The following is a 22,501-nucleotide window of genomic DNA, read 5'->3' as shown; positions in this document are numbered from 1 at the left end:
TGAACAGCAACTAATGAAGTTACACACTCCCCCTTTCCCTGGCACACAGGGGTGAGGGTTAGATGAGGCCAGGGCAAGCTGTACAAACACCTATTTCATAGTGAAGGAAATCCAGGAGAAGCGGTAAGGATTAAATTTAAAATTCAAATATGAAAAACACCATTGTTGACCGGTGAATCATCAAATATTTTCAATTATAAGCTGTACTCACATCTCATGTTTGGACAAGAAAGAAAGATAGAGCAAACAGATGCAATCAACTAGCTTTGCCAAGAAATTTAGACATTTCAGCTCCAGCATTCAAATATCCTGTACTAGAAAGCACAGTCAGCTTCCAGCACCACTAATGCTATTCAGTGAAAAAGGAATGGAACTACAAACATGAAAACAGTAACATGGGCATTTGCTGAAAATTGAAGAGAGCTCATATTCAGAGCCTGGAAATTTTTCTTTTGTATTTTATGTAATTATATTTGGGTTTTATGTTGGGGAGGTTGTTAGGTAGTGTTTTGGGTTTGCAGGGCAAGGTTTTGGCAGCAGAAGGGGCTGCAGAGATGGTTCCTGCAAGAAGCAGCTAGAAGCTTTCCCTAGGCCTGACAGAGTAAACACCAGCTGGGCTCAAGGCTGGACCCGCCACTGACCAAGGCCGAGTCCATCAGCAACGGTCACAGCACCTCTGTGATAACACATTAAGAGGAAAAAAAAACCCCTGAGCGGAAGTTTTTTTGTGGCCAAAGGAGTGAGAAGATGTAAGAAAATTGTCAGACACCAAGGTTGGTAAAGAAGAAGCATGAGGAAGTGCTGTAGGTGCCTGAGGAGAGGTTCCTCTGCAGTCTGTGGAGAAGACCATAGCGAACCATGAAGCCCATGGAAGATGATGGGGGGTAGAGATTCCACCCACAGCCTGTGGCAGACCCCATGCTGGAGCTGGTGGAGATACCTGAAGGAGGCTGTGACCCTGTGGGAAGCCCACGCTGGAACAAGCTCCTCCTGGCAGAAACTGTGGCCCTGTGGAGAGAAGAGCCCAGGCTGGAACAGGATTGCTGGCGGGACTTGTGACCCTGTGGGGGACTACATGGAAGCAGTCTGGTCCTGATGGTCTGCATCCTATGGAAGAGACCTATGCTGGGGCAGTTTGTGAAGAACTGTAGCCTGTGGGAAGGACTCACATTGGAGATGTTCAGAGGACTGTCTCCCATGGAAGGAACCCCATGCTGGAGCAGGGCAACAGTGCAAGGAGACCTGCCTCTGACAGTAGGAGAGTCAAAGGCAACATGGGATGAACAGACCACAGCCCCCATTCCCCATCCCCCTGTGCCACTCAGGGGAAGGAGGTAGAGAAACTGGGAGTGCAGTTGAGCCTAGGAAGAAGGGAGGGGGATGTGTGTGGGGATGTTTTAAGATCTAGTTTTACTTCTCATTATTCTACTCTGTTTTGATTGGTAATAAATTAGATGCATTTTCTTTACTGTTGAGTTTGTTTTGCCCATGACACTAATTGCAGAATGATCTCTCCCTGTCCTTATCTTGACCCATGAACCTTGCACTATGTATTTTCTCCCCTGTCCAGCTGAAAAAGGGAGTGATAGAGCGACTTTGGTGGGCATCTGGCCTCCAGTCAAGGTCAAACCACCACAGTGAGAAAGACCAAAACATGCCTACAACTTCTGTGCAGTATTCAAATAATAATAATAATACATATTTGACAGAACACACCATAGAAAGCCAGTCAGTCTAACTGTACTGCCCTCTTGCCCAATAGCAGTGGAATAAAAATAGGTAATACTCTCATTTAGATGATTTTTCATTAGATGCCTTTTACAGCAATGCTGTTTTATTATGCACAATTAAGCAAAACACAGCCATCTCTTCACTAAAGACTTGATAAACAACCCTATAAACAGTTTGGTTTGTATTTTTTTAATTGGACAGTGCATCCAATATAAAGCTACAGATTAGAGAACACACTTTTTAAAAAAAAGTTCCTGATTAATTCCCCATGCTTCCCCCTTCCCCATTCTCAGATTTCTAGACAATCTTTTTTTAAAGACATATCTGGTATATATTCATAGTATTTCTAAGACATATAACCAGAAGTCCAGGGAAGAACACATGTTGGTTATCCATGGAAAACAGGGCACCAAGGCCTAACTAATTAAGTCATACATGATTAACACAGGACTCCACCCTCAGTAAAAGGCTCAAAATGAAGTAATAGGGTTATGGCACCTGGTTTAACAACATCTAAAGTTAGGTTAAAAAGCCAGATTGAGTTTTTCAAAGCGGCTATTCATTTTTCACAAGTTCCTTGAGAGTCCCCTTAATGAAGTCTCATTTTCAGAGAAGTAGAGAGGCCAGTTATGATGAAGATAATGTGAGTTGCAAGCCCAAAATTAATATTTGGGTTTATAGACTTTGGTCATGTAGAGAAATGTGATGTGACACTCACGGTGAGCAACAGTAGATTAGAGGGTGAAGAGAGTGGTGTATATGGCTCCCTGCTCCTATACAAATTCTCTTCCAGTACAGCGAGCACAACTATCTTCCTACCTCCCAGCTGTGAGCTTTGTAGAACACCTGTAGAAGCAAGCATACTAATTTTCTGTTTCTGTTCTGAATATGCCATTAAACACAGCAATTTGAATGAAACTTCTGTCTCAAGAAGCCTCTAAATCTTTAGCTGCATTCTTCCATATCCCACTTTCTATATCTACCCTAAGCATCCACTATTGGCCAGTGTCAGAGATGCACACAAGCTAGACAGGTCTGTATTCAAATGCCATCTGGCCAGATTACACATTTTTATATTAAAAATAAATACAGGTAGGTATGTGGCATAAGTAGGGACCAGAGTTCTTCGAACCCACTGTAAAGAGCCCAGATTTTACCTTCCCGTGGCGGGTGTAATTGCACAGTCCTTGGATACAGCATCAGTGCAGTACAACAAACCGGATAATAAGGAGATGCTCTAAAAAAATGCATAGTGGTATTCCAAAGACCTGATAACTAAGTAAATGCGTCTGTTCTTTAAGAACATCTGTGCATCACAAAAACTGGCACAAGTGACTTTTCTTAGATGTAACCTCCAAGTGTACATAAAGGTCTGGCAGGCTTAGTGTAAAGGGCTCTTAAATGGAAGTTTACTTTATGCAAGCAGACAACTCAGCTACTGGAACTAAAAGCAAAGCAATTTAAGCAAAGGTATGATCACACAGCCTGAAGTGTTTCCTGAGTATAACACACCAAGAAAAATCCGAGTTCTAAGAAAACCAAATTAAAGCAATCAGCTGTCTCCTAATAAAAAGCAGGGGATGGGGTAAGGAGTATTGGGGGGTTGATTTTGTTGGAGTTTGGTTGTTTTTTTTTTTAAACTATATGTCTGTGCTGGAGAGGTCAGGGCCTATTTTAAATTAAATTAAAGAATAAAAACATGTAAAACTGAGACTGGGAAGATTAATTTCAGAATGATCAAATGATAATACTAGAGCTTAAAAATCCCCTGTCCTAGTTAAATTCAAAGAAAAATTAAGTACAGAATATTTTCCATTAATTTTAATGGACTCTGAACCTCATAGCTGCAGGCTCTCTGGCCCAGATACACCTCATCCAACTTTACATGCCTACACTGTAGATGTCCACACCTGTGTTAGAAAGAGACTTCTTTTCAGGACATGATTTATCTGACCTGTTTTTGTCTCCTTTAATAAGGGACAAACTTCATTAATGAAATTCCTATTTCTCTCCATCATCTAAAAGGGAAAGCAAGGCAAGCCACAGAAGCATACTGATCTGTACTACCAAGATTTATATTTGGATAGATGAAACCCACCCTTTGTCCTTTTCAGAGGGACACCCCAGAAATGAACAGAAACTCTACCAGTATACCAAACGCTCAACAGATAAAGCCAAGGCCTCTTGCCCAGTACAGCAGACTTTATTTTTACTGGAAGTTAGGTCTCAGGAAGGAGTGCAATGTGAAGGCCGCCATCAGCTGCCTGAGCACAACTTACATCTTCAACTAAATGAATTATAGGATGCATTATTAACGGCTGTAATTATGTGCCTAGTACACCAATTAATTGAAGCAACTGACGAATGCTCATTTGAGGATAAAGAAATGCAGGAAGCCAGTATTTGTATTAATTCACACGTTAATTGTGTAACTTGTGACCCCAGAAAACTTTTAAAACAAAGGGCAGCAACGTGTTTTCAAATTACCACAGGAAAAGTAAAGTAATCCCACCCCCTACCAGCCAAACAATTTTACAGCCAGCAGAAGGCACAAAACCACATGGAGGAGATATTTCTAATTAAGTGCAATAGAAGGAGAATAATGGTTCCCCGTATTCGGTCTGAACAATTATTATCAAAAGGGCCTTACCATTTTAAAATAAGCCATTTAAGAAAGGCTTACTGTTTTAAGCATAGGCTGTTTCCGATTATAAAGTAGAGCTTTTTAATTAAGATTAGTAAGGCCTAATTCAAGCTATAATTTGGTTCCTTCAGTTAGCAAATGTCTATTAAAACCGAGCAATTAAGGTTAAATGGGTTGAAGCATTTAAAGCACTCCTGCCTGCTTCAAATACTATAATAGAAAAGACCATGTCAGTGACTAATTCAGACCAGAAGACACGTACTTTCCTTAAGTTTTATACTTCCTTGTTGATCATAAAATTTATTAAAGCAGAATCCATTGGTAAACTAGATCTTCAGTGGAACATAACACTGTTATATGTTTGCATGTTCCAGCTTACTGTGCAGAATTTCAAAAGCAAAATACAACATACAAATTCTGTCATTTTATAAATACAGCATATAAAGTTTGCTCCTATTATGCCCTTTTCTCCCTTAATTTTATATAGTTCAGCAATAAAAATATGTAGTAGACTTCCCAGAAGCATATTTCCCTATTTGATAGTTGTGTGCACACTTGGCATAATGACCTTAAATGCCTATGTGTACTTCTCACAGCTAAGGACAGATGTATGCTATGATTTGTATTTCTTACATAAACCATATTCACACCTCACCTTCCACTTCCCATCTCCACTATGTCTTCAAAGACTGAAATCCTTCATGCTTGGTTTGATTTTTGAGACCAAGTTATTTTACCAAATCCAAACAAAACCAGCTGAGGAACCTGGAGAACAGTACTTCTGAAGGCACAATGCAGACCCACACAGATCGCTACCCAGCTGTGTTGGAGCCCTCACCCTGCTGGACTCTCTGCAGCACACCACACCCAAAAAGTACACCTCTCCCTCATTTTCTGGACCCTTCAGGACTCTCCACAAGCACACAAATGTTGCCTATAGAAATCAGACAATGAAACCAAGACACCAACAATGCTGTCCTTTTCATTAAGCACGAGACCTACAGAATGTACTGCATGAAAACAAGATCATTCAGGTGGCTTCACAAGCACGGGGACTTTCCTCAGTGGCAACATTAAGAGGAACATGCTTGTCTTCCTAGAAAGCATCCTTTTCAGGCCTCGATCCCTTGCTAACTCAAGCAGTTAGATCATGTAATCCCACTCAGGATTAAGGATTGATGTTGTTTTCCCATTGTGGAGTAGGCCATAGCAACTGCCTGTTACCTTCCATACAGATCAGCAAAATGCTTGTCTTAAAACCACCAAGAAATTACCACCAGCACCTAATCAGAACCTCAATATTGCCAGTAATGACTACAAGCCTTTCAATATAAGCAGTACAGGAATGTATTCCAGTAATTCTGTTCTACTCAGTTACAGGCTAATGCACAGATTTACAGGCTGGAATTCCTCAAGATACTTACATGCATTATAATAAAGGCTTTCTGAAGGAACATGGGCGCGCACAGGTGTTCCATACATGCATATGTACTCACTTTGTGCAATAAAGCCCAGTGAAAGTACTCAGAAACATGCACTGGAAACTTTTGCATTAACTCAAAGTAAATAACATCAAGAAGCTATTCTAGAATATTAATGCAATTGCTGCTGCTATCCTGAATATATCTGCATGCATTCATTATTCAGAATAAATGCTAAAGCTTCTAGGTTTTGCTTCATAAGAACACAGGTAAAGCAGTCAACTGATTTTCTTTAACAGTGCAGTTCTCACACTTCCCTCGAGAAAAAGAATTATTAAAATATTTCAAAACAGAAACAGTGAAAGGATATAAAGTACCAAAAACATGAATAAGAGAAATTATTCTTATATAGGTTTAAAAGTGACCATTAACATAAAATTTAAAAGCAATTTTATCCATATCAGAAAAAATGTTGTTTCCCAGTCAACCGGAATGGTTAATCATACTATCAGCAAGAATTTGAGGGGGACATTGTGATTGCTGAAGTTTTTAAGAGAACTGTAATAGAAAAGTTCTTCCATTCTGAAGCCATAATCTCCTTACACATAAAACTGTATCAAGAATGAGCCGATTCCATTTTCACACAGTGAAACAAACAGCCTATACCCAAACAAACCGTTTTTCAGTCTTCAGGTTTTTATGTCAGCAAAACAGGATGAGGTTGTCTGTTCCCGCCTTATACTCATTCCCTGGCTCACAAACCGAAACAGTCACAGGTCAGAGTAATTCTGGCAGCCCTTCTTCCTGCGTTTATTCCTTGTGCTCTGAATATGTTTACACACTCCAGCCTGAACAGAGGTAAATTTGCTTTCTGAGGAACTCAAACCAAGCAGAAGCCACAGGGCTCCGCTTGTGCCTGCCCTCTAGTAGCCAAATTGCTCACAGCTAGGCTTGCTCATGACGCCTTCCCACAGCTTTGGGTCGGTCAGCAACACCGGCCAAGCAAGACTGCTTTTCTCCAAGTCAGGCAGAGCCGCTATGGGAGCCCTTGGGGAAATCCTACTGCTGTCAGAAGCGGGAGGGATCAGTTCTGAGCACCTGCCTTTCCTGTGTGTGATACAGCGAGACCAGATCAGATGTGCTCTACCGCTGTGCAGGCGGTAACTGGGCAGGTTTAAGAGAAAAGGGGCATATGGTGGAAGGTTGTAGAAAAAGCAACATGGGTCATATTCATCTTTAGACAGGTTGGAACACATAGAAAAATAAAAAAATGGCTTTAGTGATTTGTGGGTTTCTTATTTAGAAAAAAAATAAATAAAGCCATTCAAGTCAGACTTTGGTGCTTTGTAGTTAGGTTAAAAATACAGCCATGTCTCCAAATCACAGTTTTTATGGAATCCTTTTCAAGAAAGTTTAGCAAACAAAAAAGTGCAGAAAGAATAAAGGCACAACTCTACTAAGTAAAGACACTGCCGTCTCTAGAGGTAGGAAATCAGAAAACAAATTCCTCCTACATACATGCTGCCAAGAAATTTAGATATGTATTTAACTAAGTTCCCGATGCAACTAAGTAGATACTCACATCAAGCACTTTTTCACTGTAGCAGGGAGACAACCTGCTTGAAAGTTTTGAATCTAGCTTCTACTTCCAGATAATAAAATCAGAACAAAACCACTTCAGTGCAATCTTCCTCTCACAAGAGCAAGAACTAGGATGCACAGCAGTTACGTCCTGTAGTGTTTTCAGCAATGATATGTCCAACAAATAACTCCCTCTCCAGTTTCCCACTGTCTGGTCTCTGAAGCACATTCTGCAGCAACACCACCCACACCTCCACCCCAAACATTAATCATCACCAAATCAGTATTATGCAATGCTCTGGTTTTATTCCCCAGGTAAATTTTTGATGTTCTGTGAGCCCAATGCCTTATTAAACATAAGGGCTGACAGTGGTTCATGCAGACTACAGCATGGGAACAACAGCATGCAGAGTTTAGCAATCTCAAGCTGAGAAAGTCAATGAAAATTGGCTTCTTATTCTCTGAGATCACAGTTCATCTACTTAACAAAATGATTACAGGAACCAAAACAGCCTGAATGTCATTTTGTCTGTTTAATATTTCTGATTCTGTCTTTGGTGGCTGCACTTTAAAACATGATCAACAGTTGTGAAAGCACAGTCTTAAATTTGATATGTTATCTATGGGGCCTACAGCACCAAACAAGCTGCTCACGTGTTAAGCACTGAGTTCAGGTCTAAAGCACCTACAAGATAAAAGTCTTACATCAGCTTATTGAATGACCCAGATCTTTTTTTTTAAAATATATTCGTTGGTCACTGAAGGAAAAGTTGTGATCATCTACAGCTCCAGAGAAGGAACACTATAAAGACACGACAGTATCTTGAATTTAATAAAGCACTTAAACAGAATTACTTTAAAAGGCAACCGCTTCTTAAGATTAAGCACACGCTCAAGTAGTCCGATGAATCAAGGCATTTGAGCAAAACAAACTGTAATGTAAGTGTATTCCTTTTGCTGAGCATCTTCAATGTGTAAAAACGTCTTAAAATTTCAAGGGGTTCTGTCAGACTCTATCTTCAGTTTCTTATAAATTTGTATCGGCTAGAATTTTTCATGCATGTTATCTGCTTTAAAGCCAGTCCTTTTTTTTTCAGCTGAAAATTTAAAACAAATACATATGTACTAAACCAAACAAAGAAAAAAAATCCAGAAAGTTGGTTTCTTCTTTGTCTAAAGTGGTTATATGGAAAATTCACTGCTTTACTATGTTTAAAAAAAAAATCTCTCCCAATTACTTGAACAGATTTAATGGTCTCAGATTTTGTTTCTTGTAAAATGGCAGAAGTTACCTTTCATTAGATTTCTTGGGACAGAAAAATTACATCTGAAAATTCACCACACAAAAATATCCATTTAAAAAAATCATTAGAAAAAGAAGAAAATCACAATCTAATAAATTAAGTTCAGCAGGCATCTGCTGAAATTTAACTAGCTAAAGTTTCCCAAACGTCCTTCTTGGTTGGTGTTTTTTCATCCTTAAGATGTAGTTTCACAACACATTGGCTCCAGAAACTAAGCCAGATTAGGAAATCTATTCACCTTGTCCACCACCCCCTTCTTCCTGCCATTTCTTTCAGACTCTGTATCCCAGTTCATTGCCTTTTCAGTGCAGAACAGCTTATAGAGCCATACTGTAATCCCTTGGGTTTCCTTCCGTTTTGGGGCAGGGAGGGAGGTGGTGTTATTTCTGTGATACTCTTCTCAGCATAGCCCCAAATCAATTGCCCCTGTGATAAATAAAAACTAAAAAAAAAAGGAAAAAAAAAAAAAAGGCAAGCATGAATAAGCAAACAGGAAGCTCCTACATCAGTGAACTGCTGAGGAAGCAGAGCGTTGCTCCTTTTTCCAACCAGACTGTACACACATTTTTCCTACGACTTCCTGCCACACATCCTCCATCCCAGGGCTACCTTGGTCAAACTTGCCCTGTGGGTAAGGCTCCAAGCTATACTGGTCTAGAATGGAGTTGCACTAGTACCACAGGTACAGAGACTGTATCCACCATCCGTGATTCCCATCAGCTCCACAGTGTCCTAAGAGCATCAGGGGGGATGCCACCTGGCTCAAATGCAGAGGAGACAAAAGCCACACTAGCAGAGCTTATTTAGGGAAGGTTTAGGGAAGTAACACGTCATATTCCCCAGATCCTCTGCTGCCACCCAACCAGATGCTCCTTGACCACATCATGCATCAGCTTAGATTCACCCTCAGAACAGAGAACACATGTTTTGGTAGTGCGATGGACGCACATGAAGACAGTACCCATAAACAAATGGAAGCTGACAAATGATGGCAAACAGCCATGTGAAGATGTCTGTCTAGCCAGCCACCTGAGGAAAGAGTTTCTGCAGGTCTGGGAACAGCAGGCAATGTGCTGAGGAACAGATGAACACCTAGCTGATGGTGGGACCAGGAAAGAGGTGAAGAAAGATGAAGATAAAGAGAAAGCCCTGAGAGCTGGAGGGAGCTGTTTTGAAGATGGAACTCAAGGGAAAGGACTGGTAGGGCATCCTCAGAGCTTGCAACTACCAGCCCTTCATTCCCAGAGGTCTTGCTGCAGGACACTGTCTCTCCAAATACTACTGCTATAACTGCAATAAAGCACTGACAGAGTGGGCAAGGGGAGGAGAACTAAATAAAATAAAAAAAGAAGCAGGTGAAAATACACAAGGAGAGGACAGAAGAAAGAGAAGTAGGATTTGCAGTATGGAAATTACAAGGTTAAGAGGCAGCTAAGTAACAGAATATATAAGACAGGTGCAAGGGAAGGGGACTGCACCAGAAGTAAAAGGGGCTGGTGGGAAAACAGGGAAAAACGGGTAGTGCCTGGCAGATTTGTAAAGAACGAAGACAAAAGAAGGTTGGACTCTTCCATATTGAGCTTAGTACATTCTATTTGTGGTACTTCATTTTATTATATTCTTCCTGGCAGATAATTTACACTGTGTATTTGGGGAAAAGGAGAAGTTCCTTCTAAATACCAAGTTTACATCACCACAGGAGGCCACCCTGGGTTCTGCAGCTTAACAATTGTTGAGACTGATGAAATTTTATATATATTTATAAGTTCCCAGCATACCCATAGACCATCCAGCAAACAGGGAGCTTATCAACTATTTAGAGAAGTGTCCTTGGAAAAAAACATATTTTTTTTTCCAAATTAAGAATTACATGTAATTCTACTGAAGAATGAGGCCGTATTTCTAGCAGTACGGTATTTGTTTATGCAAAATATAGTGATACTTGTCTCCAAGAAGCATTTCTGGATGGGGAGGGAAGAAAAAAAAAAAAAGAGGGGAAAAAAAAAAAAAAAAAGAGTTGGAGCAAATGTTCTTTTTCTAAGTAAAAATGGAAGATTTCCAAACTGGACCACCGGGGGAGCTGTTCACTGAAACAGCATTATGGGCTGCCAGAAAGTAGCTCTGAGAGGTAGGAAAGGGTAAAGGAGGAAAAGGGAGAGGAGAAAACAATAAGCTGTGTGACACATGGGGACTGATGGCACTGCGGGCAGTTAAACGGGTCATGTCACCCCCACTAAGGGATATGCTGGTTTTATTGGTTAAACTGCTGAATGAAGCCAGGAAAACAAAGTGATCTGAAAGAAATAACTAAAATCAAGGCTCGGTCCTGGCCAAAGCAAAAGCTCTGTTCAAGGACCAGGAGAAGCATGAAGGAGAAAATAAAAAGTTATCATAAGCTGTTAAATCACGTAGGCCCTAATAGAACTCTTTTATTACAGAAGGTTCTCAGGACTATTTTCCTGCTTGCTATTTCTTCTCCATCCCTTAGGAAATTCAATTCCCTTGAAGTAACTGAGAAAACTCGGCAAGCTGAGAATCGAGCATTAAAGGGTACCAGGCAATAAAAAACTAAAATCTGAAACAAGCCCCAAACACCCCAACACGGATATAACAGACTTCAGAATTGGATTCTGGGAAACACTTTTAGCAGCCTAAAGCAAAAAAAAGATGGTGCCCAATCAAATGAGTAGGATTTATGGGGCGGGGGGCGGGGGGGAGGGGGGAGGCGCAGGGGGAGCGGCGCAGAGCGGGGAGAATGTAGCAGTTACTAACTCAAATAAGTTAGTTTATACACCCCTCCCACCCTCCTATTTTTTGACAACATGTCATTCCACCTTCATTCTGGAAGCAGCTTTCAGTGAAATCAGCACAATGGCTCACCCAGAGTAAGCTGTAGTCTGCATGAATGAGGCTGGAAAGGAAGATTTAACCCTAAAATAGGAATTGTCACAAAACCAGGAGGCGGCAGAGTTATCTCCTCCTCTGTGCTCAGATGGGCTGCTGAAAGCCAACAGGACAAAACCAGCATCACAGACTTGTCGAAACAGAGCTCATCCACAACACAGGCATTACGGGAGGGCCACATGAAGTTCAACACATGACACTGGTGTCACCTGTTAAGGTATCGTTGCTGTAGAAAGAGAAAGCCCAGCAGCTTCGGTACTTAATGTTCACTGTGCACCTAAAGCTTAATGGACAGCCAGTTCCAAAGCAATCAGATCTGTGCCAAAGCCTCAATCACCAAACTAAGACCAAGTCACAGAGTGGTTATACAGAAAATAACAAAATTAGAATACAGATAAGAACAAAGTATGAAACAGTATTTAAGGAAGATGCTCACATTCCATTCTGTCTTCCTGCAGCTTTTCAGAACAGGCAGACAAAGGGTGAAGGTACCTGTGGCGTGTTCTGGGGAGGTAAAAACTCAATGCACCAAAAAAGAGCTATTCAGAAAATCCTTTGTTCCCCTGACAGATATGTAGTGGGGTATTATTATTAGATATTATTAGTGGATTTATCAAACCAACTTCCCAGTAGCAAGACTATGGATATAGTGATAACATTCAGCCTGAAATGAGTAGTATTTGCAAGATCCCAGAGGATGACCCTTCCTTGAGAGAATGAATTCACCTTCTACTGCAATTAGAAAAATCATCAGTCAGAAAGAAATAACTTAAGCTGCCTTATTCAGCTGCATCACTGTTACTGAGTGAGCAGCAAGACAGACAGCATGAGCCTGAGCCCAATAGATGTGTGCAAGCATCAAGATATCCAAATGCCAAAAACAAAAGGACACCCAACACTGTTAATTTACTCTCATACGACATCATTGTTAAAAATGGTCCACTCAAGAAAGAATTGCTGAAAGTGGATTGACTGGACACCATGGTGGTCTTAAAAGACATGGGATCATTGCTCCATTTGAAAGACATCTAGAAAGCCCATACTTACTTATCCCTACAGACAAGAGAAGGCTTCCACGTGAGATGCTGGACCATGAGCTGGGAAGTGAGAACACTGAAATGTCCTGCTTTGTTTCCAGGTTGACCAATTCAGCGTAGCCCTTTCACAAGATTTGGATTAATTTTTGAAAAGCATGAGAAGAACACAGCAGGCATTTGAAAGACTACAGTAAAGTTAAAATCCAATGAGTGAGGCCAGCTTCTTCAGAAAAAGAAAGATAAAACCTGTGAATAAGATCAAGGTTGTAAGAAGAATATTAAGTCTAGAGAAGAAAATCATTATTATTCAAATGGGACTGCTGAGGAGATAAATTTTCTGTATGTTTGTCCAATTGTTAAGATTTGGTTAAAACTCTTCAAAAACTGATCTATCGAACAGGTATAAGAAGAAATTTGGCCTCAAACACACAAAATTACTGAAGGTGGTAATGATCTATGCCATTTCTGATTCATTGCAAATGCCATGAGCTATCATTTTATACTTTAGTGCATTGCTGCAAACACTGCAGGCAGTTTTCATTTTGGCTTAGGGACATAACTGCACCTGCAGCATGAAGACAGAATTGAGTGTGCTGTCACAAGAGTCTAAAACGTGTGCCAAAGAAAGAAATTCACTATCTTGTTACCACAAAATTAGAATTCCTAGTTCAGAAGATGGGTTTTAGTTAACAAGTTTAGAGATGAGCTGTACGATGTTCTGCTTTTCTGCCTGCAGCAACAGCTCATGTGAGAAATAAAGCCAGATGTCACAGAACATCAGTGCAAGTACCAAAATCTAGGTATACCAATGCAAGTATTTTTCCAGATACCATTTTATTTCCACTCACTGTACAAAGAGAACTGAAGTACAGAGAAAGGAACTATGGCTGAAGTTGCGATGAGCATGCAAGGAGACGCCTTGCTAGATTCTTTGGCTGTACATTTTCCAGAAGCTTCCCTCAGCTAAGCCCTTAGATGGGCACTGGGGTTCATAAAGGACAATTAGCCTGTGTTTCCAAATGGACATAAGTAGAGTACGATCTGCTGTGGGGTTGAATATACCTGTGACTGAGGCAGGAACAGTTTGTCTTATTTTGAGACTGTATCGTGCTTAAACCTAGAGAGGTGCTATCACTGGGGTAATCAAAAAAAGTAAGAGCCCCCTTTGCAGATCACCATGATGACCACTGCCTGTTTACCTGGAACGATGAGGAAAAGCACCGCAGGTACATCCACATACGACAAACTTACATCACTAGAACTGCACAGAGCTGCTCAACCAGCAGTCAAGCAGAACTGCTGCTGACATCACAAGCTTCCAACACGAGCAGATACCTGAAAGTGACCCTCTGAAGGCAGACTCTGCCAAGATACTTTGCCATGGCACATGCACGTTGCCCTCAGCAAGAAGATGTTCATCAATAACACTGCAAAGCTTCACAGCAGGGATAAGAAAAACCAAACAAGTACAGAGCATATCTCTTCTGTACAAAGAGTTCAAGAAACATGACAACAACTCTATGAGACCAATAATTAAAAGAACTGCAGAACACTTAAGCAGATACTATGAAAGGCAGTAGGGAAAAAAAAAAAAAAAAAAAGAGATGTACCAATATGGGAAAGCTCAGAGCAGAGTTTTGCAGCCCAGAAGCAACAGGTCCCAGTAATGATCTCTTAAGTATCACAATCACATCAACCCAATCACAGGCTCTACACACTGTAGAGAATGAGTCCTACACTTAAAGCATCATCCAAAAAGCAAACAAACAAACAAAAAAACCCCCCAAACCCACACCCAAAAGAAACCTCTACAGCTAGAGCAACTCGCTGAAATCAGTCACACTGAGGATGAACAGCAGGCTAAGGAAAAAAAAAAGTTTAAAATGAAGTTAGCATGCTAACTGAATATAAAATGGACACAGAAATACACGAACCAGAAATTATACAGAGTATTTTAACCATTAATGGCACAAGGGTTTGGAATAGCCTGAGAAGTCCCATAGGCAAAAAAAAAAAAAAAAAAAGCTAGGCTTAAGAGCTAAACTCCTTCATAAACTATAAAACTTAAGAGTATCCTACAACACCAGACACACAACATTGCCATCAGGGACAAAGGAAGCCCTGTTGAGCTCAAGGGAACCTGAGGGCTTGGAATTCTTTTGAATCCTCTGGAATTTCCATTGCTTTGACACACGTGTCCAGCTACAATTTTATTGAGGTACCAACCTGTGGGGACACCAAAAGCCAAAGTAGAGAAGGCAAGGAAAGAGACCTAGGGAGCAGGAAAGAGCGTGCTTACAGCTGCAAGGCCACTGCCTTTGAGATGCTGACTAAAATCACAACAGGGAAGATTTCCTAGGTAATAGTAGGTCTGCAAAGGCAACCGAACCAATTATCAATGAATACATTTGGTATGCTGAACAGAAATGGACAAGTGAAAGCAAGCATTTTTAAAGGTCACCTGGGTTGGCCATACTATTCTGTCCTATGAAAACACCAGCACGAGAATCTGTGGTCAAGGGGTGCTGGTATGTTACGTGACATGGGGAAATACCATCACAGCAGTGCTGACCATAAGGCTTGACAAAGAATACCAGAGAGCTGGTCGAAATAAAGGTAAATTTAAATCTACAGGTGGAAGCAGGAGACAGGAAGAACAAGCAGCTCTTCTGTTTGGAGAAATAACTGTGTTCTGTGGAAAGAAACAGGTCAGCTGGTGCAAACAAGGAGGCTACCCAGGGCAAGGGAAAGAAAAAAAAATGGTAGATCTGCAAATTGAGAAGTCATCTCCAATCTTCAGAAATTCTGGAGAAACCCAATCCAGAAGACATTTTTTGATAAAAGCAAAGTTTAGGAACAAGCTATCTGTTAAAGGAATTTAACAGACTGTCAAGAAAAAGTTTCATTTCACTATAATTGCTTCTAGAGCTTTCCACATGTCCTTAAAGGAATGTTTCTGTCTTGCGTATTTCTCACTGCCCTTTAGGTCAGAGCAGCAAAATATGCACAAAATCCTGCACAATTGGCTGGGGTCCACATTTCCTGCATTAGCTGAAATATCCCATTTTTATGCTATTAATTTTCTTTAAATAAGACCTATAAATAAAGAGTACTTAAAATGCATATTCACATACTGGACATATTTGTCTAAGGATGTGCTCTGCTGCTTTCATAAAACTTAAGAATCCTCCAAATCACGTTAGTTCCCATACTCTATCCCTGGCTCTAAAAATGGATTTTAAGTGAATGGAAGTGAGATTTAAGACTGATGCTTACAGCGAATTAACATGCACACCTTTCTAAATTAATTGCAAGGTGTGATTATAATGTAAACAGACAGCTCACATTTATTAGAATAAATGTGATCACAGAGTATCATTTCTTTCAGCCCACTGCACTGTATGAGCTGCAGTTGTGCTTCTTTAGTAAAATCTATCTGTACAGGAGAGCCTGCAGCGTAAGGGAGACAGCTATTCTATAACCAATGTTCTTTAGACATGAAGCTGTATAGGTAGATTGCTATAAACTTAGCGAGAGAGGCACATTATCGGCACAAAAGGCATCCTCTTCTCCTAGGTAAGTGCTTTCTTAAAAAGCTCAGTTAGAAAGACCCTGAATCGTTCAATGACCCAGCTTTTCTCCTGGCACACCACCACCCGCTCAGCATATTTCACCTTCCTTATTACAAGGACAGTCCCTTTTATCTTGTATGATAACTTTTAATGCCTGATTACTTGTGTTGACTTGTGATAGAACATTAAATACCAATCAATACTGCTACTCTGTTTATTGCTGTAGGTTTTGAATACCTGACCTCAAGATGCAAACTAAACCCCATCTGTCCTGAGGTAAGCCTTGGGTTCGCCACTGACTTGTATGGCCCTTCCTTCACCTCTGTAGTTTTGACTTTACTCACAAAAAAACCCTATAATGGTATCTGCCTGTCCCTGAAGGTACAAGACTTCAGTAATGAAGTTTCAAAGTATTCTGGGATCAAATTAAGATGTACTAAATAACTAATCTAAAATTAGCTCCAGAAACAAACCATCCAAAACCATTTCAAGCTTTCTGCTTATCCCAAAGTTTGGTATCAATCACAAAGTTAAGATAGGAAGCTGATGTAAAATCTTTAGCACTGTTTTTGTCACACTGTAAGAGAGTTGCCCATCATGCACAGCAATACCTGGTTTAGACACCTTACATTCATTTACCTAACACTGAGCAAATGACATCCATGAAAAATGTGTTGCAGTCTGTCCCTGCCTATTTACTTATCAAGCTTGTCAGACACTAAATTCCATCAGAAAGGAGTTTGACCTCAGCCCCAGAAATTTCATGATTCTGTACATTATCCCACAGAAAAATCTGACTTTTTTTTCACTGCATACTGAGCTCTCTTTTTTACTGAGCCGAGGTAAGCCAGGCAAAGAGAACTATGTGCATTAAATAAGCATGAGTATCAGCCAGGTGTAGCGTTAAAGACAGTTCAACAGCTAAAATATGAGTAACTAAAGCTTAAGGACACTTTTGATGTGGAAAATCAATACAAGAAGTAGTACCAATTCTGAGAATGCTGTACTCAAGGCCACAGCTGTGGAGGTTATACATTTTCTTTGCACAGAGCTCCTTCCCTGGAAGGGATGAATAAGAGGAGGGGGAAAAAGCGGTGCTGAATGGTCATTCTGTTTGCAAGAAAGAAAATCTGGTTTCCAAATGAACAGCAGCTCAGAGATGCTAGAGCACCAAGAGGTGGACAGTAGGAATTTGTCTCTGTCAGTTTAAGCCCGAGACAGAAAAATATGACAACCACAAAAATGCTTTATGAGGGCACTTGAACAAACACTTTGGAAGTCCATGGAGAATAATAAGTGGTTTCAAATTTTTGTAGACTTCAGCAAAGTCATTTCTAGGTCTTTAATCTTTTTAATGGACTGACCATACACATTTTGAAAAAGCTTCAGTTTGCCGTAGAGAGACTTGGAAGGAGAATTTTTATAGCTGCTAAGCATCTACAAGGAGGGGAGGGGAGGGGTAAATCTTGCATCTTTTATTTTTAAGCCATTCTGCTGTGATTACAATATTAGTTCTTTTCGCCAGAGAGCAATCCCTCTGCTGAGGTTCGACGGACAAGATGGGAGTTCATAAAACCTGAAACATGAGCACTCGCAGAGCCTAATAAAACAGGCTGGGGCTCTTTCAACTGCAGGAACCGATGTAGGGACGTTTTAGACCCCGTGTAAGTACAATACTCTGAAATAATTCCTTTCAGAAGTCTTCGGCAGACCAGAAATGAGGGCACGTGCGGAGCGTCACACCGAAGCGAGCCCCGGCGCGCTGTCCCGTCGCTAACCAGTAGCACCGGCTGTAACGGGACCGGGGAGGACGAGGCTCCGGCGGGGCGAGAGGCGGGACGGCAAATCACGCCTTAGCCAGGCGGAAGGTGCAAGCTTCCCTCGCTTACCGGAGCCGAGGAGAGCGACCGGGACGGGCCGCGATGGGGAAGCGGCGGGCGCGGCCCCAGGGTCGCGGGGCGAGGAGGCGGCCTCGGGGGCTGACCCGGCGGCGGGGGAAGGTACGAGGCCTCGCCGGACGCCTGCAGCCACGGGGAGGGAAGGACGGCCAGCCGCAGGCACCGCGTCCCCGGTTACTCACCGCGGACAGCCCTCCCCGCCCGCTTCGTGCCGGGGGCGGCCCGGCCCGGCCCCGCCCCAGCCGGGCGGCCCCACGTGCTCGGCGCGGCGCTTCGCGCCCCCGGCGGCAGCGGGGCCCGCGCTGCCCGGGCCGAGCCGGTGCTAACCCGGGAGTCGCCTCGGTGGGGTGGGGAACGGAACAGCCCAGCCCTCCCCCTCCTCCCGCCCCCTCTTTTTCTTTTTAAATTTTATTTTTAAAACTAGCCCGGCGGACACGATGTTTGCGATGCCGGACAATTAGCAAAAGCAGCAGGGGGATGCTTGCCAATAAACACCGAGATTTGAGGTTAAGCAGCTGTAAATCTGCATTAATCGTTTCAGGAATTCAGCTATTTACAAAAGCTTCTAAAGAGCAAACAAATAAGAGAAGGGAGGGAAGGCGAGATAGGAGAGGAGGCGAGCTGTCCTTACCTTCGCATTGTTTCCCTTCGCCTTTATAGCCCGGCTTGCAGATGCATTTGTAGGATTTCGGCGTGTTCTGGCAGATGGCATCGATGTGACAGTCATCCGTAGCTTCCGCGCACTCGTCGACATCTGGAAGCACAGAAGGAACACCGAGGGGACAGATAAGAAGGGAGACCCGAGGCAGGGGGAACGGGCAAGGACAGATACTCCCCTCGAAGAAGCTGCTCGCTGGCCTGCCTTCCAAGTGTCACCCTAGAAATGGGAACAGCTAAGGTCAAGTAACTGAACAAACCCACGCCTTATTCTCCTTACGCCATTCATAAGCGCCGCTCCGCCAAACTAGAGGAGCCCGCTCCCACGTTTCTGCATTAGGAAATCACTAGGACATACTAGAAATTAGCCTCTGTTGTATAGTATATACTGGAGACCCACATCTTAGTAAAACCAGTGAGCGTTTAAATGGCCTATAAGAAAAAAAAAAATCCATTTGCATGTTCTAGCAAAGAGATCTTCTTAATTTAGAAAGATGGACCCCAGTTTAAATAAACTCTGCTGGCAGGGGAACGAGAAAAAGAAATATTTGAACAGCGAAACCGCATTAATCCTTTTTATTAGGAGGCACAAGAATAAATAAATTGAAGACCATATGAAACTCGGTAAGTTACAGCAGAGCAAAGCAACCTGCAATAACATCATCTACAAGGACTAAAAGTAATTTGGAAGGAATAGGTCCCAGCAGTCTTCCCGGCCCCTGCTCGAGCGGGTGCCTTACTGGTGAGCCAGACTCTGAAAGGGTGAACCCAGCCCGCTTCTCTTGTTTTCAGGGTAGGAAGCCTTTACAAACATTTCAGTGACGGGCATTCGTTTTCTCCCCCGGATTTAGAGAGGATGGGGGAGGGAGAAGGATGAGAGAGAGTCGAGATTTGGTAGTCGTGGGAATGTTAATGAAGTGAACATAGGGGAAAGAAGGGGGGGGGGAGCTCCGACCTATTCAGGGATGGGGTGTGCTGCTAACATGGGAACATTTAAAGCCCTGCCTAGCCTGCCGTGTCCCCACAGACGGTCCGCAGCCACCCCGTCACCCGCAGTGCCCTACGCGAAGGGCTGCGGCGGGGCGCCGGGGCCGCCGTGGGGGAGGCGATGCCGCTGCCGGAGACCGGCTCTGCCTAGGGGAGAGCGACCGGGCCGGGCCGCCCGCCGTGTAAATAACGCACCTCACACGGATTGATTTCCTCACCATTTCGGGCCAGAGCCACATCTGGGGTTCCCAGGAGGCGAAAGGCAGCAGGCAGGCAGGGAGGGCAGCGCTCTGCCCGGGAGGGGCGGGTTAGCAGCCGGGTAACAACTAGCAGGGCTGCAGAGAGGGCAGCCTCCCCCTCGGTTTTGGGAGGGAGGGAGGGGGGTGGCCAGCGAGAGACATGTGCAGCTGGTTTCATGCCAATGAGATTAACAGAGCCTCAAAAAACGTGCACTAAAGTGGAAACAGTTTTACTTGTTAGCTGGAAATCCTAACGCGAATTGTTTCACAAGTGCTCGCCCCGCCACCTCCGGCGATAAACCCCGGATCCTTCAAAGTCACCGAGGACTGGAGGGGGCAATATTTAGAGGAGAGAATAATCAGGTACCGGGGCACACAGCGGAGAACTTCTCCGAGAGGCGCAGACCAGCACCTCGGGGCTCCCAGCAAGAGAGCCGCCTGCGCTCGGTATTGTTGTTATTATTTTAGAGAGGGGAACGGCTTCCCCTTCCCAAAAGCAGAGCCTTGTATTTTCTGGAGAAACGCACGGCTTCTGTAATCTGTTTCCTTCTTTCTTGTCCATTCGTTTATTTTAACCGCTGAGCCGGTTCAGATCTAGCTATGATTTACGTGAATTAGCTTAGGGGGTCCGAAGGTGTTGCCCAGATCAGACACAGATCCAGTCAAGCACGAAAAGAAGAATTTAAGCAACAACAACAAAAAATTCGGGTTCATACTTTTGACTCATTAAACCTGCACCCATCTCCCATCAAGATCAGCAAAAGTGACAGCTGGACTCTTTATAATGCCGTCAAAAATTCAAACTGCATTGAGCCAAGGGGGACATTTCACAGCAACCAGAGGATGCCTGGGAGTCAGGCGTGAATGCCAATGAGTCAAATGAAAGGGCAAAACCAAATATGAGCCCCTGCTCTGCTCCACATCTCGCATTGCATTTCTTAGACTTTCAGAACTTCAATGCTGACTTCATTCATTCTGTTGCATTTAAAATCTTGCATCTGAGGAAAAGGGATTTCCCTCCCCTCCCCCCCCCCCCCCCTTCCCCACGAATCCTAAAGGATTTCTTCTAGCACAACTTCAGAGACTGCATACACATCTTTAAGAAATTACTTTGGGCTTACAACATTCCTAGGCAGATGGAGGTTTGGGAATTTTTCCTTACCCCCCCCCCCCCGCCCCCTTCCCAAACACCGAAGCAAAGACTCAGTATCATTCGTGCTATTAAAAAGATACGAGCGCGACTGTGAAGAAACAGCAGGTTAACGCGCAGGCAGGGAAAACCTGTGAAGATCCAACATCCAACGCTTCCCCTGCGGAGTCTCTAGGGCTCAGCACGGATTTATCTCGCAGGCACTCAAGAAAAAGTAACTTTTCCTTCACAGTCTCTCCCTCCAGACGTCCCTTGGCTCCGGCGGTGTCAAACACGTAAAGAAAACGCCTCCCCACCGCAACTTCCAACACCCCCGGCACTACTAGCGGCAAGAAGCGACCTCCCCCTCAACACCTTACACCAGAGAGGAGAGCGGACAAACACCGTCCTCCCCCCCCCCCCGCCCGCCGGGGCCACGGCTCCGCGCCGCCCGAGCCTGGGGAAGGCGGCACGGCGGCGGAGCCCCCTTCTTACCTGCGCCCCCGCTGCCTCCCGCCAACCTGCCGGCCCAGGCGAGAGCGAAAAGCAAACAGCAGCGCCGCGAAAAGCAAACAGTGCCCATGATAATGATGCGATCCCCGGCCCCCGGTGCCTGTCTGCGATAAGGGACGCGCTCGGGGCCGGCCGCGCGGAGCCGCCGGCGCTGACGCCCTGACAGCGCCCCGCTGATTCGCCGGGACTCCCGCGGCGGGGGCGGTGTCGGCCGCCGGGGCGGTCCGGGCCGGGCTGGGGCGGGGCGGGACCCGCCGCTGCCGCCGGGACTGCCCCTGAGCCCCGCCGCCACCGCCACCGCCGCCGCCTGGGGTGGGGGGGGACGGGACGGTCGGCGGAGGCTGTTGAACTCTTCCCCGCCCCGGGAGATGTCTGTTAGTCTGGCGTGCGGTGCTTATCGGCGCGATGCCCGCGCCCCTGCTAGCTACCGCTCGCGTCTCCCAACAGGTAGGAAGCCCGCAGAGAGCCATTCGGGTCGTCGCGGGGCTGCGTCCCCAGCTGCTCCAGCACCGAGCTTTGTTCCCCTCAGGGAACAACGCGCCACCCCCCCACACCCACCCCCCTTCGGCGGCTAGGGGCGGCTCTGGGGGAGCCGCGAGGAAATGCCCCCCCTACTCACTCTCCCCCCCCACCAGCTGCGGGCTTTGAAAGCAGACAGTCCGGCGAACCCGGCCGCCCATCTCCTTGACAACCACTGAGAGGGATTTTTTTCCCCCTTCCTGGACTCAGACTAAAAGAAAACTTTTTTTTTCTCTTACCCCCCCTCTCCCCCCCGCCCTTCGGTCATCCCCCCCGCCTTCCTCTTAGCCTCGCCTCACTCGTAGCGCTGCCGTTCCACTTGCCTCGGGTCATTACCAGCCGCGGGGTTTCCCTCTTGCCCTTCT

At 44.2% G+C, this 22,501-nt stretch overlaps 1 protein-coding gene across 1 annotated transcript in view; it reads right to left on the bottom strand.

Moving 5' to 3' along the window:
• The window catches only part of SCUBE1 (signal peptide, CUB domain and EGF like domain containing 1), a gene marked incomplete at its 3' end in the record, with an annotated part of 207,684 nt that extends 185,994 nt beyond the window's left edge, over nt 1-21,690 (bottom strand). The window contains exons 1-2 of the mRNA XM_084262753.1: nt 21,600-21,690; nt 18,724-18,846 (exon numbers count right to left, since the gene is read on the bottom strand). Of these exons, the coding sequence (XP_084118879.1) occupies nt 18,724-18,846; nt 21,600-21,687 (211 nt within the window). The 5' untranslated portion in view covers nt 21,688-21,690. The remainder of the gene's footprint in view (nt 1-18,723; nt 18,847-21,599) is intronic.
• Between the last annotated feature and the right edge of the window lie 811 nt (nt 21,691-22,501).

This window comes from Gallinula chloropus (assembly GCF_964237585.1).
Source record: "Gallinula chloropus genome assembly, chromosome: 1".
In the NCBI taxonomy this organism is placed as follows: domain Eukaryota; kingdom Metazoa; phylum Chordata; class Aves; order Gruiformes; family Rallidae; genus Gallinula; species Gallinula chloropus.
This window is presented reverse-complemented; position numbering and strand designations above follow the sequence as displayed.